This window comes from Cryptomeria japonica, chromosome 9, assembly GCF_030272615.1.
Source record: "Cryptomeria japonica chromosome 9, Sugi_1.0, whole genome shotgun sequence".
Taxonomy (NCBI): domain Eukaryota; kingdom Viridiplantae; phylum Streptophyta; class Pinopsida; order Cupressales; family Cupressaceae; genus Cryptomeria; species Cryptomeria japonica.
The window spans coordinates 636,035,917-636,054,212 of NC_081413.1; the positions used below are offsets into that span (position 1 = coordinate 636,035,917).

General features: G+C 36.5%; 1 protein-coding gene across 1 annotated transcript in view; it reads right to left on the reverse strand.

Annotated features, from left to right (window-relative positions):
• LOC131078085 (probable serine/threonine-protein phosphatase 2A regulatory subunit B'' subunit TON2) overlaps positions 1 to 17,147 on the reverse strand; it is a 245,253-nt gene extending 228,106 nt beyond the window's left edge. The window contains exons 1-2 of the mRNA XM_058015728.2: positions 16,941 to 17,147; positions 16,523 to 16,728 (exon numbers count right to left, since the gene is read on the reverse strand). Coding sequence (XP_057871711.1) covers positions 16,523 to 16,661 — 139 coding nt within the window. The 5' untranslated portion in view covers positions 16,662 to 16,728; positions 16,941 to 17,147. The remainder of the gene's footprint in view (positions 1 to 16,522; positions 16,729 to 16,940) is intronic.
• Between the last annotated feature and the right edge of the window lie 1,149 nt (positions 17,148 to 18,296).

An 18,296-nucleotide genomic window follows, 5' to 3' on the forward strand; every position in this document is an offset into this window, starting at 1 on the left:
TTCCTGCTGAACTTCCTTTCTTTTCCTTGCTTGCAAATTCCCAGGAACACTTTTCTCCTTCCCATATTCTATTCTTTCCTGTGGAATTGCCTCTTCTCCGGCCTAGGCTCCTAATGACCCTTGAATTGCCTCGTCATGGGATTCCAAGTCTCTCATCAGATTGTAAGTCAAGCGAGTATTCTTTTCTTTCAACTTTACGATGTGTCATTCAACCCAATGCCTAGTGAACTTCAAAACTAACCTGCTTAGGACATCTAAATCGTCAACTTCTGGTTCTGACCAGTTAGCCACCTGAATTGGCTTATCCTTCTCCTTTTCGTACTTCAGTTGAACAGTATTCAAATCCTCTTCTATTTGATCTGACACTTGTATGATTTCACAGATTCTTATCAGCTTAACAGGCAATCTAGAAAACATCCTCTTCCTGATTTCATAGTCATCTTTGGCATTAGCCCAATAATCCTCATTTTAATACCAACTACCATCCTTATTTTATCATACAGATCAAAGAATGTCCTTGCGGTGTGAGGTGCTAGGAGGCAAAATATTAATTCATCCACTGACTTCTCCGTTGCCGCCAATAATGGACACATTTCCTCATAATCTCCCATAACAATTGGAAATTCGAGCCCCAACTTCTTATCCTGAACTTTGTCATAGGCAGTCAACTGTCTAGTAACCTCTAATAGCACCATTTTGTCCGTTGGATATCTTGGAAGTTTATATGGCTGGGCAGAAAATCCTTGGACCCAAATGTAAGTAAATTTTGGAAATTGAATGTACCAGGCCCCACACTTCTTTACTAACTTCCTTGCTTCTTGTGACAACCTTGTGTGAAGTCCTCCTTGCAAAGATCTAGTAATATGCATAGTGAAGGTGTAAATTGCTTTCTTGAAAGTTGTAATGTCCCCACTTTAGCAGTTGACCAAGTGTGTGTGCGTTAGCCTTGTTCTACATGGTCCCGAGGGCTAACGAAGGGTTTAAGGGGATCCTGGAGTGTTTTGGCCTAGTCATTTCCAGTTTGGGCCAAAACGAAGTTGATTTACTCAGTTTCAGGCATACTTTCTATTTTTAGTAAGTCAGCAGGACATAGTGGAGGCTAGTTTTGGTGTTTGGATTTGATACTCCTCGGTGAGAGCTTTCCGACGAGCTATCACTCACATTATTCGGAGTCCGATTGCTAATACATTTTAATGCCTGAAGTTTTATTAAAGTAACATTTAATTTAATTGTAAAATATTAAAGTGTTACTCTAATATTTATTTTATGGGGATCTGTACCCAAGGGAGACATAAGTGAATATTTTAATATATGTTTTATATTGCTCATCTTTTATCCCACATTGCCCATGAGAGTTGAGTGGACCCTTGGAAAAAGAATAAAAGAAAGCGTTTGTGGCTTCATTAGATATGTTGAATATGAGAAGAATTGGTATGTGTGAGTTGCAGATCCGTTCTTGGCATTAGAGGATGTCTATCCTCTCTCTTGTGACATTCTAGGAGCCTCTCTCTTGTGACATTCTAGGAGTCATTCCCCTGGGGTTTGGCCTTTGGAATCCATTGCTATCAGCTTCATTATCAGGCAGATTGGGTGCATTTCCAGCTACAGGCAGATTTAATGGTTGTTCATATCTTCTTCCCTACTTGTCCGATGCTTATGCCATTTTGAGGAGATGTTTTTATGAAGATATTGGACCTGTTGAAGACAAAATAATATTGCTGCAACACTATTCACGTGGGTACTATTCACGCGGTTACTATTCACGCGGTTACTATTCACGCGGGTACTATTCACGCAGGTACTATTCACGTGGGTACTATTCATGTCACTGTAGCAGCAAGATTGAAAATGATTGCTGGAGTATTATGTCAATAATGCTGGAATAATTAGTGAGTTGATAATCTGCCATGTATTTGATTTTATTAAAATCTGAAAATAACATCTTATCAGCAATAGTTCAATTTTCAGTTTGCATATTATTGTAGTTTCATTCTTGTCCATATTCTGTGATTTCAATTCCATGTAAAACAAACCAACATTTCATTTCCGGAGCCATAAGGGAATTTAAAACATTAAACGGAGAAATAAGGAGTTGGATGCAAATTGTTTGATAAAATTCCTAGCAACAATTGGTATGGTTTTTGGGCATTCCGGGGTGTCCATTACAGAAGTAGGATCATATAAGTGCAATTGTGGATAGCACTCATGGACCTTCAGTTGTCCTCGACCGCATCCCATGTGTCCTTTGCCTGGTAGCCCGTTGAATTTGCCCATTCTAGCCAACAACTAGACAACATACGAGCTCATGTAGAAAGATTGGGATTGCTTAAAATTCCTCAGCTGCTCATCCAAGATATTGCTAATTATGTTTGCCCAATCTACGACCTTTATGCCTTCCATTACTTCTACAATGAAGTAAAACATCCAAGATTCAAATATATAAGCTTGCGAACATCCGATGACTTTGGCTCATCATCAACACAAGATCAACATATTCTTGCTTGAAATCCATGTTGGTGAGCTACTTGGGCAACTTTGAAATGTGAGGCTTCGGCTTTTGCATCCATATTTTATTGATGATTCCAGCGCATCTCTCAAAGCCAGAATCATAAATCAAAGTCGCTCTTTCCTTGGTCTTATACATCATGGACTAGAATGCAGGAATTCCAAAAGTCTCTGTTAAGAATGTAGCCTCATTCGAATTAAAGCAAACAACATATAGTGATTGTCGAAGTCTAAGCATTGTTACACCCGAGCACCATTCAGTGTTTTAAAGCATAACTAAAATGGTGACTCTTGCAATACGAAGCGTCATGTTCACATAGGGTCATGACTCTACATGGCATAAGCCACGTAGAAGTCATGCCTCTACGTGGACATGACTTTTCACATCCATACATATACCCGATTTCGATGCTTGCTGGTTATCGATATCAATTAAAGTGGAAATCTCGTGATCCAGTAAGCAGTCGATAATATCAAAGATTAACTGACAGAATTTATTCATATCGGAAATCTCATCAAAATTATGTTCTATATATAATTTTCAGACTATTGTTTCTCTATCTCTGATCTAGATTCCTTAACATGGTATCAGAGCCAAGTTGGTAGAGAAATAAATAAAAGATAGTGACACTTTTATATTAAAATTCAGACTCGCATTCAGAATCAAAGGAAGAACAAACAATCATGGTGAACAGTGTTAGAGTGGAGGATAGACTCGAAGGCGCATCCAACTTTGTCTCATGGAGAATTCGAATAATAGCAATTCTTCAAGAACTCAAACTAGATGCATACATAGAAGAAGATACAAAGATGCCCGAAGACGAACCAAAGAAAACAACCTGGAAAAGACACAACAACAAGGCTAAGAAAATAATATTTGATGCTGTTAAAGATCACATTTTCCAACCATATCAAAACTAACTACAGCTTATGATATGTTCAAGACCATTCAAAATTCATTTGAAATAAATAATGCAAGATTGCTCGCCTTAAAACAGCAATTAATGCATATCTACATGAACAAAGGAGAAACAATCACATCCTATTTCATGAGGATTTCAAAGTTGAAAGATCAATTGTCAACCATTGGGAATAATGTAGATGATATGGAGCTATCTCTAATAGCACTTAAGGGATTACCTTCCAGTTGGGAATCCTTTATTCAAGGCATTAGTGCTTGACCGACACTACCGAAATTCGATCAACTCAAGAATGATTGCACTCAAGAAAAATCTCGACTAATTACAAGAGGGATGGGTCCAAACAAAGGAGGAGAAATTCAAGCACTAAATGCTAACTCAAGCAACAAAGGGAAGAAAAGGAACTTCAATCGGAAGAGAGGAAATAATCACAAAAGCAGAGACTTCTCCAAGATTCAATGCTCCAGGTGTGATAAATTTGGACACACTCACAGGTTCTGCCCAAAAAGAAAGAAAGCTCAACCAACCATAGCTGAAGTCAAGGCAGTAGAGAATCCTCTATTCTTCTTAGCCTTATCAAGCGAACTAAACTCAAACAAACATATGTGGATAATCAATAGTGGAGCGTCACGACCATAACCGGATTTAGAGATCAATTTGAAACCTTTCAAGGGCACTCAACTGAAGAAGTTACAATAGGAGACAATTCTACCTATCCAGTGAAAGGAATTGGGACCTGCTCAATTCAATTAAGAACAGGAGTTACATTACAATTGGAAGATGTTCTTTTTGTACCAGGTATCAAAAGGAATTTGGTCTCTATATCAAGACTAGCTAATCAAGGATATCGTGTCACCTTCCATGAAGATAAAGTTCTACTCTAGCCTAAAAATTCTAACATAAAGAATGTTATTCCTATAGGATCTAGAGATGGTGTTTATACAAACTATGTAATACTCAAAAACAAGCACTAAATCATGAAGTATCTAATTCTAATGAAATATGGCATAGAAGATAAGGACATCTTCGATTTAGTGCCCTACCTTCCATAGGAAAGATCACCACAGGATTACCCAATCTAAAATCTGATCATGTTGGAACTTGTAAAGGATGTGCTCTAGGGAAGAACTCAAAAGGGTCTTTTCCATCAAGTGAACACAAATCAAAAGTTGTACTAGAACTTGTCCACACTGATTTGTGTGGTCCAATGTCATTACCATCACTGGGGGGATTTTTGTATTACGTGATATTTGTTGATGACTACTCTAGAAAAACTTGGATCTATTTCATAAAACTCAAATAATCAAATGAAGTGTTATTAAAATTCAAAGAATTTAAAGCCTTAGTGGAAAATCAAACTGAGAAGAAAATAAAAACTCTAAGATCAGATAATGGGGGTGAATATATCTCTGAAAAATTTTAAAGAATTCTGCATTTCTGTTGGGATTAAGAGGGAGTGTACAATACCTTATAATCCTCAACAGAATGGAGTTGCAGAAAGGAAAAACAGAACCATCATCGAAGCCGCTAAAGCCATGATACATGATCAAAATCTACATATCTCATTCTGGGCTGAAGCATCAAATACAGTTGTGTACATTCAAAACAGATGCCCTCATTCAATCCTAGAGAATATAACACCTGAAGAAGCCTTTACAGGGAATAAACTAGATTTAAGCCATCTAAGAATCTTTGGTTGCCACGTGTTTATTCACGTTCCTAAAGAAAAGAGAACCAAACTAGAACCCTCCGGGAAGAAAGGCATATTTGTTGGCTACAGTGAAACCACTAAAGGATACAGAGTCTATATTCCAGGACAAAGATCTATTGAAATCAGTACAGATGTCAAATTTGAAGAAGATGCTGCTTATAAACTCTCTCTAAGTGCAGACGATGATCAAACCACAGAATCAAATGAAAATCTTACAATTGAGAATCAGAGGGAGAATAGCATAGAAGATCATGAACCTCAATCATCTAATTTTGAGAATGCTGAAAATCCTAACAAGAAGAAAAGACCACTATGGGCAAGAAAGATGATTGAGGAAAATAATGTGGAACCTGATGAAATCTTCAAAGAGAATAAGAAAACAAGAAGTCAGTCATGCTATGTTGCACTCATGACCGAGCTTACAAAATCTGAACCATCAAATGTTGAAGAGGCTTTAACATGTCAAGCTTGGAAAGATGCAATGATTGAGGAATACCAGTCTATCTTAAAAAATGATGTCTGGGACATTGTACCTAGACCAAAAGACAAATCAGTTGTCTCTTCAAAGTGGTTACTCAAAATCAAATATGCACCAAATGGTAGTATTGAAAAACACAAAGCCAGATTCGTTGCCAGGGGATTTTCTCAAAAGGCTGGAATTGACTACGAAGAGACATTTGCTCCAGTTGCCTGATATACTTCTGTAAAAACCATTATTGCCATTGCAGCGTCTAAAGGGTGGAAGGTACATCAAATGGACGTAAAGACCGCATTTTTGAATGGTGTTATTGAGGAAGAAGTATATATAGAACAACCTAAAGGCTTTGCTACACACGATAGAAATCTCTCTGTGCAGACTAAAAAAAGCCTTCTACGGCCTTAAGCAAGCTCCCAGGGCATGGTACGAAAGGATAGATAGTTATCTCTCCAAGCTAGGATGTTCCAAAAATGAAGCAGATTCTAACATATACTTCAAAATATCGAATGGTGACATGTTAATACTTGTTCTCTATGTTGATGACTTGTTGATAACAGGAGAAGATCATCTCATTGCAAAATGCAAACAAGATCTTGTGGCTGAATTCGATATGAAGGATCTAGTTCTACTACACTATTTTTTGGGTCTAGAAGTATGGCAAAAAGAGAATTATATTTTCCTAAATCAAGGAAAATACACTACTGATATCCTGACCAAATTTGGTATGATAGATTGTAAACCTCTATCTATTCCAATCGAAACAAATCTTCATAAGCTCAAAAGTGAAGCAGTAGATTCAAAATCTACAGATCCTACATACTATAGACAAATTATTGGATCCCTTATGTCCCTGGTAAACACTCGCCCTGATATTTGTTATGCTACTAATGTGTTAAGTCAATTCATGTGCGAACCCAAGAAGATTCACCTAATGGCTGCTAAGCATATTCTGAGATACTTGCGTGGTACTATTGAACTTGGCCTTAAGTATAAAAATGTTGAGATACAACTCCAAGGGTACTCTGATTCCGACTGGGCAGGCAGTTCCATTGATCGTAAAAGTACAACGGGGTGTTGTTTAGTCTTGGATCGGCTATGATATCCTGGTTTAGCAGAAAACAGTCACCAGTTGCTCAGAGTTCCACTGAAGCCGAATATATGGCTGCCTCCATGGGAGCTCGTGAAGCAGTGTGGTTAAGGAAATTGCTAGTTGGACTATTTGGGAAGCCCCTGAACCCCACTGTGATTCACTGTGATAATCAAAGCTGCATCAAACTTTCTATAAATCCAGTTTTTCACAATCGATCCAAGCATATAGAAATCCCTTACCATTACATAAGAGATATGGTAGAAAGAGATATTATCAAATTGACCTACATCAGCACTGAAGAGCAAAGTGCCGACATATTCACCAAACCTCTTGCAAAGTTGAAAGTGGAGTACTTTAGAGGTAAACTTGGTATGACTAAATTATAATTGAAATTGAGTTGTAATCATATGTAATTTGATATATTCATGAATATTTTGTATGCAATATTGCATTTATGTGTTATGTCATGAAAGGTGACGATTTTCCATGAGATGTATGTGTTAGATCACTATTGTAAGGTGACAACCTCCACAATAACCTGATCTGTTATCAAGATTGACTACATTAAGCTGCTGTCCCGGAATGTGCCGGAAATCTTGATACTAAATTTGTTATGTTGAGTTATTGATTTGTTGTCATTAAGTGTTGTTCCGAAATGTGTCAAAAATTATGATAACAATCATATCATGATTGACTACATTAATTTGTTGTCCCAAAATGTATCGAATATCATGATACTAAAATTATTGCATCTGTGATAATGACAATTTTACAGTTGTCACTAGGATCAAGGATGTTATCTGATAAGACTTCATGTAGTTGTTGTCCCAGAGTGCTGGATATCAGATAATTCATATCTCTCTAAGATATGAAAAATTTCACTAGTAAACATTACTGATTGAATATACATGATCATGCCAAATGAATATATATATGTGTGTGTGTGTGTGTGTGTGTGTTGTTCCTTAAACTTAATTCAATCCTCTTTTGCTAAGAGGGAGTGTTAAGAATGTAGCCTCATTCGAATTAAAGCAAACAACATATAGTGACTGTCGAAGTCTAAGCATCGTTAAACCCGAGCATCGTTAAGTGTTTTAATGCATAACTAAAATGGTGACTCTTGCAATACGAAGAGTCATGTTCACGTAGGGTCATGACTCTACGTGGCATAAGCCACATAGAAGTCATGCCTCTACGTGGACATGACTTTTCACATCCATACATATACCCGACTTCGATGCTTGCTGGTTATCGATATCAATTACAGTGGAAATCCCGTGATCTAGTAAGCAGTCGATAATATCAAAAGATTAACTGACAAAATTTATTCATATCGGAAATCTCATCAAAATTTTGTTCTTCTATATACAATTTTCAGACTATTGTTTCTCTATCTCTGATCTAGATTCCTTAACAGTCTCACCAATTGATTCAGTGGTAAGATTTGCCAAGAGTTTCCCATCAAGTGCAAGAATTGCTCTTCTTTCAGCATTGTAATGCTTTGCACATTCCATAATTAGCTCTAGGCATTGGATAGCATAAGCCGACAACTACTACAATTCCACTTTTGACTATCTTTCTAGATTCCAAATACTCTCTTTCTGAATTCTCCCAACATGAAAGTTCCCAAGTTGGTATCGCTGACTTCTCTCCATTTTGAAATGATTCTTGTCTCTCGGAGGAGTCCTATCTATTCGTTCTTGATTTATGCTTGCCGGAAAGTATTTGTTTCCTTGTTGGATTCTGCCATTCCTATAAATTAATATAATTAATATTAAATTCCTAACAAGAGAATTCTATAAATTTAACAAGGGAAGAATTTCGTGTTGTCAATTCCAGACTTGGAATAAATAAAAACCTCCAAAATAAGAACTTTTGGATAATAATAAAAAACTTCACCTTAGCTTTTCTTCACTTTGCTCTTGCTTCAATTTCTCCAAAACGTTTTGTGAAGAATATATTCCAAAACTTTGTTTAAATAGAAATCATCCACTAAGTTGCTAAGTTGGCGATGAGATAATTTTAGCAGCTTCATTAATTCATTCCAATTATGCGTCATGTTTCCTTAATGAGAAAGAGACAACTCGCCATCCCAGTGCACCCCATTATCATTCTTGAGTTCAAAAATGGGAACTTCCATAATGTTCCAAGTAATGCTTCATTAATGTGGAATATTCTTTTTTGCGTGTTGCCAACTCATCCTTTACAAGATTCTTTCTATCTTAGGCATACAAGGGATATTTTGGAAGATTTTCTTGCCTTGGAGGAATTTTCATGATCTTTACCATTTCTGAAGGATTGTTGAGCCCCTGTCAATCTTGGAGAAGGAAAATTCCTTCCCTTGTGAAATTTTAACATTTCATGCTCTATGAATGCTTGTGCGTGGTTTGTCCTGAAGGGAGAATTTTTTGACATTCAACCACTTTTTCAATTTTCAAGGAATTTTGTCCAATCCGGAGTTCAGAGGAGGAGGATTTTCAATACTTAGTCAATTTTTTACTTTCCTAGAATTCTGCATACTTGGGCGCATTTTGGCATGGAAGGAGGAATTTTGACATTTTTTGAAAAACCCTTCATTGCTAGTGAAATGCACTCTCTTCCCTATCATGGGCGCAAATTTGAGGTGGAAGAGGAATTTCTTGGAAAGGGAAAAATCCTTCCTTGCATGTGTTTTGCGCCCACTTGCCTATCTAGAGTGCATTTTGATTATAAAGGAGGAATTTTGACTTGGAAGGAAAATCCTCCTTGACTTGATTTTGGTGCCCTCCCGCCTTCCTTGAGCACATTTTTGAGGTGGAGGAAGAATTTTGAGGAAGGAAAATCCTCCTTGACCAAGGAAATGTGCTCTTCTCTTGTCCTTGAGCACATTTTGGTGGGAATGAAGGAATTTTGAGGATTTTGAAAAATCCTCCATGCCTAGTGAAATGCACTCACCTTGAGTCTGGAGCGCCATTTGGGGATTGAGGAGGAATTTTCAGTGAAGGATGAATTCCTTCATGCCCAAGAATAGACCTATTGTGCCTTTGTCATTTTCGGAAAGAATTCCAAACGGCCAAAATTTTAATCGTCTGCTTGCTTTTCAACTTTTCCGGATTTAGAACTTGGATATTCAGGAATGTTCTGCCAACAATGTCCTACCAACTGCCAGAGATAGACTTTCCAAAAATAGACTTACCAAAAATAGTAAGTTCTTCCAAACATCAAATTAGGGCAAACCGAGACACAAGGACACTAAAAATTGACACTGCTAAAAATAGTAAGTTTGTTAAAAGTTAAACACAAAATTAAGCCAATTCGAGATGCAGTGAAACTAAAAATAGACTCCTCAGAATTTGCTCAAATTTCACTGGTAGCTTCCTTGGAAGGTTCTCATTTCATTGCTTCATTCAAATTTCTCAAAACCCTAAGTTATTGACCTCATTTCTAAGTCTGAAGGGTAAAAACCCTAAAATAGACAATACAAGCTTCCAAACTTAGCCAAATTTTCTCAGAACACTTGCAAACATAGCCAAAATTTGCCAAAGCACTTGGCAACTTGAGGAGATCAAAGAAATTGCTACCAAACTACCCAAAAGACCACAACCAAAAGACCAAGTGAACCAAAAATGTAGGGGGTCCCCATTTGCAATGGGGTGATGTGTCATTAGGTCACAACACCCCCCATAATGGATAATGTCCTACAAAAATCATGACTGCTTGAAGAAAAAACATAGTCCAATGCCTACAAACAACATTTCTCCCTTTGGGAAGAAGATAAATCAAGTATAATTGCAAAAATGCTTCCCATCTTGGATATAAATTGGTAAGAAGTGGAATCCAAATATAGGATGATGTCTCTGAAATCTGCTCATAAGTCGCCAAGTCCTTGGATGATGAAGATGTCACAAACCAATCAAGTACATACCCAATCACAATAGAAGATGACAAACAACGAACCAATAGAAACTGAATGTAAAAAAGCTCCAAAGACAAAGATGAAATGACAACTGATGTGTCACAACTATCATCAAATAGGAGAGATAAACCCTCAAATGTGTCCTCCAAATCTGAAATGTGAGACTCCACAAACAATGAACCAATGTCTAGCAGATAGGAATCCCAATCAGGAATACAAATAGATACCTCTATGTCAATGACAAGAGATAGATGTGTGATCTCAACTAGAGAAGTAGGAGCTGCAAGTGGGGTTATTGGATCATCAAAACTCTCTAGTGTTGCTTCATATTCAAACTCCTCTAAGGTACCATCATCAAAAAGAATATTGTCAACATCATCAAGTGGAAGAAGGCAATCTAAAGTAGGATCATCTGGGAATGGAGGAACATGTGGATCTCCAAAAATCTCCCAAATAATGGTCCAAACTGTGCATGGGCACTTCATAATGAATACCTCTAAACTTAGGGTAGATATCATGGAAGAAACACGAACTAATACTACAACCAATCAACCCTATGAAATACATTCTTATTTCCCCAAACTGATTGCTTCCATGGTGTCTTTGGCTCGGGAATGAGTCCATAAAGATGAGGCAAGAGATTAAGCTACCTACAACATGTGACAATTCTTTTTGCCCATGACTCATAATTCTCCTTACTCAAAGTGATAACAAAAAGTTGTGTTGCATAACCCATTATTATATCAATTATACACTTCATACATTATGAATAAAGATCAACAAAATGAATATTTTGCAAAACCAAGATTCAAACATCAACGAACAAAATTCAGCACCAAATAGCAAAATCACTGAGAAATACCTTGTCCACTACAAAGTTGATGAAAAACCTTTCCGTTGAGATCTAGATTGCAAAAACTGGCCTTCATTTGCAAAAGTTATGCAAAAATGAAAAAAAGGTTTAAAAAAGACACTGGAGCAAAATTAGGCACCGAGGGCTCAATTCAAGTTGCCCATGTGACCATATTGAATTCAGGGGCAAAAAGATTTGGGGCCTTTTAAAGGCGATAAGGATATGATGGTGGGTACCCACACCAACCTTCACCACCAAGTTACAAACTCCGAGTATCCACAAGCCAACACAATCACAGTCAAGCACTCCAAACTAAACCAAGGGTTCGTGTGCACAAGGAAAGCCAACCACCCACATGAGCCTAAGCTCACGATTAAGAGGGTGTGAACCGAGCTATGTAAAGCCCCCAAAACCTCCCTTAGCAAGAATTTGGGACAAAAGACGTCCCAATATGCTCCCTACGAACGTTGATGGTACCCACCAAAATGTCGCGGCAAAAAGCAAAACCCTAACTCAAAATATTTTGCAAGAGCTATATGAGTACATATAGTCTGATCAAAAGAAAAATAAATCAATCCAATAGAAAGAACCAAAAGTATATGAAGCTGTAATGTCCCCCCTTCTCACTGATGACCTTCCAGTGGTCCATTAGCCTATTCCTGAGACCCGTAGGCTAGGTGGAATGAAGAATGAGGGTCCAGCATTGATGAAACGAGGACTTACTATTTTTAGTAAGTCAGGGAATGGCCATTCTGGTGTTACTGTCGTACTGAGCTCTCCATGCTTTGCCTCTGGAAGCGAAGATCATGCTTTTCTGAGCATTAGTTCTTGACTTACTATTTTTAGTAAGTGGCAGTGTGGCACAATTCTATTTTTGGCAATAGATAGGGTTCTGATTCTGCAGCAGTTCTGTGGTCGTCCGAGCTCAGTTTCATCCTAGTTGTGATAATAATCAGTACGGGAGTCATTTGCGACATAATTAAATATTATTTCCTTATCCTAAGGTTAATATTTAATTAATCTGATTATTGGCTACTGGTTTATTAAATTTGGGATTAATGCCTATTTTATCCTAAGTTTTTGGCGAAATTCATGTGTACTATGGGATGTCAAAATATTTTAGAGGAATATTATTTCACATTGCATCTCCATTATTTGCCAAGTGATTAACGTGGGTCCTCTCCCTTTTGGCATGAGTTTTGACTTATGAAAAGTGGCGCTACACTTGGGTCCACATGTAGTGGAATGAAATGCAAATGCAAGGCGTTGAATTTGGAAGAATTGCATTTGGGTTTGAGGAGTGAAGTTATAAATATGAGACTTGGGCTCCCATTTGCACTATCTATGAAAATTGCATCGTTATGCTGCCGGTTTGGCGACTGAAAATCTAAGCTTCGAAGTATGGCTTCCTAGCTAAGTCTCAGTTTCGTACTTGCAAGATAGTACCTAGTTGTGTCCTTGTATTCCCAATGCTGTTGGTGAATGAGTTGCAGATCGTGGAGTGTTCTATGTGGGATTTGAGTGTTTTCTGGTTGTTGGTTGCGGGACTGCTGAAAGTATATTTTGCTCACACCTCTTAACTAGGCGACTCCATCATTCTGGGTACCAACTCATCCTTCCTTCCTAGCCATGGCGATACATTGTGTAAGTTTTTAGCAAGTTTAATTGAGCAATGATTTTTCTAGACAAAATCGAACTTCCTAGGTCTAGCGTTGGATTGTGTGCTTGCATTGGGATGCGTGCTAAATAGTTGTTGGGTTGTTGGGGTTGTAGCTTTGATTGGTTGCTGTTGTGAGTGAATTATGGTGGGTTTGGGGCTGGTTTGAGTCAAATTGGATGAAAAATGAGGGAGTTATGAGCATTTGGGTGTTTCCATGGGCTGTTGTTTTGTACTTTCAACTTGCAGATTGATTGTAACAGAAAATTATATTCTTGCTATAGAAATCTGCATTACTCTCCTTCTTTCATCTCTAATTTTGTAAGGTTGTTTCAGTAGTACTGATCAATCATTCTTGCTGTCCTTATTTTGTAATTCCCACTGCATAAGTGGAAGAGGCTGGCTTAGCCGCCTTCTTACGTTGAAATTCAGTTTATGTACTCAGTCCTCCCACTGAATAAGTGGTCGAGTGATAAGTTTAATGCAATTGTCCTCCCGCCGAAATATGCGGTAGAGTGATAGTATAATGTAATGTCCTCCTGCTGAAATATGCGGTAGAGTGATTGAATTTCAGTTTCTTGTCATTTTCCCTTGGCCGGTTTACCCCCAAGAGTTTGGTTTCTATCCTGCTGGATAAGCAGAAGAGGCTGGCTTGCCGCCCAGGCATTGTAATTTCAGTTTGATTATTGTTGCTAACGATCCCCAGAACACCGTATGCTCGCACCCTCCCAAACTGGGCTCTCGGTGAACAAAAGGTGGAAGGGTTCCCTTTCAGCAGTTTGGATTATTTCTCTAACCTTAACGGGTTGTGGTGATTGCTTGTATCTCTTATTGTTAAAAAATCAAAAAAAAATTTACTGGGATATTGCAGAAGCAGCAATATGAGAGCCTATGTGATAGAGAAAACGCCAAGGGACAAATCACTCACTGCTGACCTGAGACATTAACACCTGGCAAAGCTATCGCTAACCCAATGTGAAAGAGATTAGGTGATACCAGATGTCGTGATTACAGAATATGCTCTAAATGTGAATGAAGCAAAAGGGTCAACGGATGGTGTATTCGCTAAAAGCGACAAAGAAATGAACCACCAAACCCTGATCCAATTATGTCTTCTGTCCGCAGTATTCAAGTCATATGGTATTTAATTGTTGACTTGAAGAAGTGCATTTTTAAAAACAAAGAGCATTGACAGCATATATCTTATGTACGAGAACCATTTGACTCTTGTCTATTCCAAATAGTTGTTAACATTCCAAACAATCAAATCCAGAAAAATTGAGCAGGGTCAAATCCAGAAAAATACCAAACATCAATATGGATTGTGGAAACTTGATATCATTAATTTCCACACAATATCTAAAGAGAAACATCTGGCACAAAAAGACAATGCCTTAAGATAATGGACTAATAATGATGAACTTAAGTAGCCTCCCCTCAACCACAAGCAATGTAGTGGCATTTTCACAATGGACACCTAGACAAAATTCTAATTACTAAGCACCATGATGAGCATGTCTTTGATTTGAATTGTTGACAAACACTTCTGTGCAAATGAATTGTGACAAATAAGAAAATTGCAATTAGCCATGGAAAACTAATGATTAAATCAGGTGATGCAAAACAAATGAGCCTGATCTCCTTTCTGCAATGTTGTGTATGCTAAACAGATAAAATTTGCTTAGCTAGTGGGAGACAGGGCAAAAACAATAGCACATGCTTATTAAGATATCCATGTTTGAGCTCATCTGCAGAGATATACTCCAGCAGACTATACACACCAACTGCCAGAATGGGCTAGAAGTTTAACAAACGAATGGAAAATACAAAAGAAATGGCCTGAAACTGCACCCGAAGCCAATAAATTAAGATTGATAGTGATTTTAGGAAAAACCCATGTGTCTTGGGTTGAAAATTCAACAAAGATTTTGAATGTGGAGCACTAAGAATTACCGTTGAAGCATAATAGCATTGATCATCAGGATATTATGGGAGGAAGACACCCAGCATCAAAAGAGAAAAGAGCTCTCAAAAGAAGCTAATATGTTACAAGATTATTCTACTCATATTTTCCTTACTCATTGCTCTAGAAATTTTGTTAAAGCTGCTGATAGGTTAGCACTAGCAATCATGGAATGATTTTAATGGGGATCCATGGCCTTAATTTTTGTGAACATTCTGATCGTCTATTAGTTTTCCAAAGAAATGCCTCTCCTAGTAAATTGATTTAGTGTCTTGATGGGTCTCAATCATGAGTAGGATACCCATCTCTTAGAGGGATGAAAATTTCCGGAGTACTCAACTTTTGGGGGGATATGTACTTCTGCAGTGGAGTGCTTATTTAATCTGTATGTAAATTCAACACTAAGAAGGTGGTTTTCAGACAGGTCTCACTTTGACAAGCAATTGCAATGATACGTATTATTTGTTGTTTTGACATTAATGTAGAAAACAATTTGTAAATTCTTTGAATAAAGCTAAGGTTAGATGTGGCTTTCAGGCAATAGGCCTTGTGCATTGTTTGCATGGATCCTTGATCATTTAGTTCTTTGGGCAAGACTCGGTAACTACTTAATCTCTTCCATGGCATTCCTTTCAGGTTTGTCTATTTTTGAATCAATATTATATTTGCTTATTTCATGCCGGCGTGTCAGGAAAATCTGTAGGTAGCAGAACTAGAAAAAAGTACTTTCCAACTTCCTGAAAGAGTATATATCCGTTAAAGATAATATTGATCTCAGATCATACTTTAGTCGCTCTGAAGCACATTCATGGCTAATCTTTCGCAACAGTGAGGCATAGACCTTGCATCTTATTTTGACAACATTCAACTTATCCATTATACATGGCGTTAGCATCATTGATTCTAAAGGTTACGAAACTTGAAGTGACTTTAAATGCCTAGAAACATGAAAACGAAACAATTCCTAAAAGGGGTGGTATCAATTTGGATATTCATTCCTCATAAACATTTCATCAGTAAAGCAAAAGAATTACCCGCATAAAAGATTCTTCTAAACAATGCACATTAGATACATTTATTAGAGAACATTACAAATATCATTAACTCTTCGTAGCACATTGCAGAAAGCTATTACCATTAAATAATTCAATCATTTTCTCGAGAAACATGCATATAGCATTAACTGTTCGTGGCACATTACTACAACCAATTAGCAGTAAATAATTCAAGCATTTCCTCCAGAAAAATGCATGTATCATAATCAATTTATAGCGAATTTCAACAACCAATTACCAAGACTTCAAACAATAAAATGCAGAGGAATGTGGCAGAAAAATACCATAAAATTCTATGAGCAGTGCAGACAGCTAAGTTTATCCTGAATTTGCAGCAATTGAGTCGAAATTTTAATTCAACTTATACCCTTCTTACAGAAATTAGAAATACTAACCCATGAGAGCCTCAGAACCCAAACCAGCTCCAGATCCAATGTATCTGCGTAAGTTGCGAACCCAGGGCATCGACGAAGCTTGGGAAATCTTCTTCGAGAGGCCATCATTGCCCTCACCATCACTGGATCCGCTGTACATTTTGCGTGGCTTTCCCTGCTCAAATATTCTTTACTCCACAGGCATTATAATGCAAATTCCTATTCACCTGAACAAAATAAAAAACAAAATCAGAAGGAAAAAGATTAGAACACAATAGAACGAGCTGCAGAATTGAAAAGCTAGATCAAAAACAAGGTGAACCATAATTCAAACATTTTTTCATCATCCAAAACCCTAGAATTTCGAAACATAGTACGTTCAGTAAATTTACAGTTATCTTCTTTACAAAATTAAGGCGTGGTAGAGAGCTGTACTTACTTCCTCCAATCCAAGCCCTTCGTTTGCCTCTTCCTCTTCCCTTGTTCTCCGGAAATGGCTACCTGATTTTTTTCAAAAAATATAGACGCTCTTGAAAAGTAGAGCCCCATATGACTGACTTTAGCACACTGTTCAAATATTTCTGAAGTTTTTTTTCAGATTAACGGTTCTATTATTTTTTTATTTTAAAGAATGTAGAATAGAAAAAGACGATAAATGATTTAAGATTCTGCAAGTGGAGATTTCTATTGTTTGTTGAATTTGTATTGGTTTGTTTGTCAATTAAATTGTGTTATAGATTTTTTTCTTATATAATAATAATAATAATAACATTTCATTCAGATAAAACTGTTTGATTCTAGAATAAGGGCAAGTCCCCATGCAGCGGCTTAGTTAGTTTGGCTAGCAGCAACTGATCAAAATTTTAAGGAGCAATTTGTGGAGCAGGTGGTCCATGAAGATTATTTTTTCTGCTTATAGTTAAGCAGTCAACTTAAGTTCTTTAACCACATAAATAATAAATTATTTGAATAGCATTAATAACAATCTCTCTAATAAATCTTGGAGGGAAAGATTGATAAAAATGGAGGCAAATAAGTTTGTGCAGCCATGTGGTATTTTTTTTTAATATGCATGGCTGCTTATTTCCAGCCCCCCTCTTTTTTCCACAGCTTTTTTTTTTTTTTTTAATCACTGCTTCACATAAATAGGAGAAGATTCCAAAATATCTTTTTCCCATAGTTAAGAATATGCATGGGGACATTTTAAGTGCTTATCTTTAAGCACAAAATGGACTTTTGCAGCTGCAATAAAAATTTAGAGAATTAGAATTAAAAAAAATTAATTCGAATAAATAAAAAATATATAAATCTTTTTTAAAATTGAAAAGAAAAAAAAATTATTAAATAAATATGTTAAAATATAAAAATAAAAAATTATAAATATATTAAATTAGGAAAAATTAGAAAACAAAAATATTAAAAGAAATCACATCCAAGAATAAAAAAGACAAAAAATATTGCAAAACAATAAATGAAAAATAAATAGAATAATAAAAATCATATAATATATTAAAACTCAAATTATTACAAGATGATATTTGAAAAATTAAGTATAACATTGTAATATTAATAGTATATTATGTAAAAGATATTAAATTAGAAATAATTAAAAAAATAAAAAATAAAATAGTTAGTATAAGTTTTCTATAATTCATATAGTATATGTGGTAATTTGTAAATGTTTTTTGTATCAACATTTTGGAATGCATTCAACAATCCATCATTATGAAGAGGAAGAGTAAAGATTTGAACATTTTGGAATATACTCAAACTAGAAATGAGGAAAGTGTGAGAT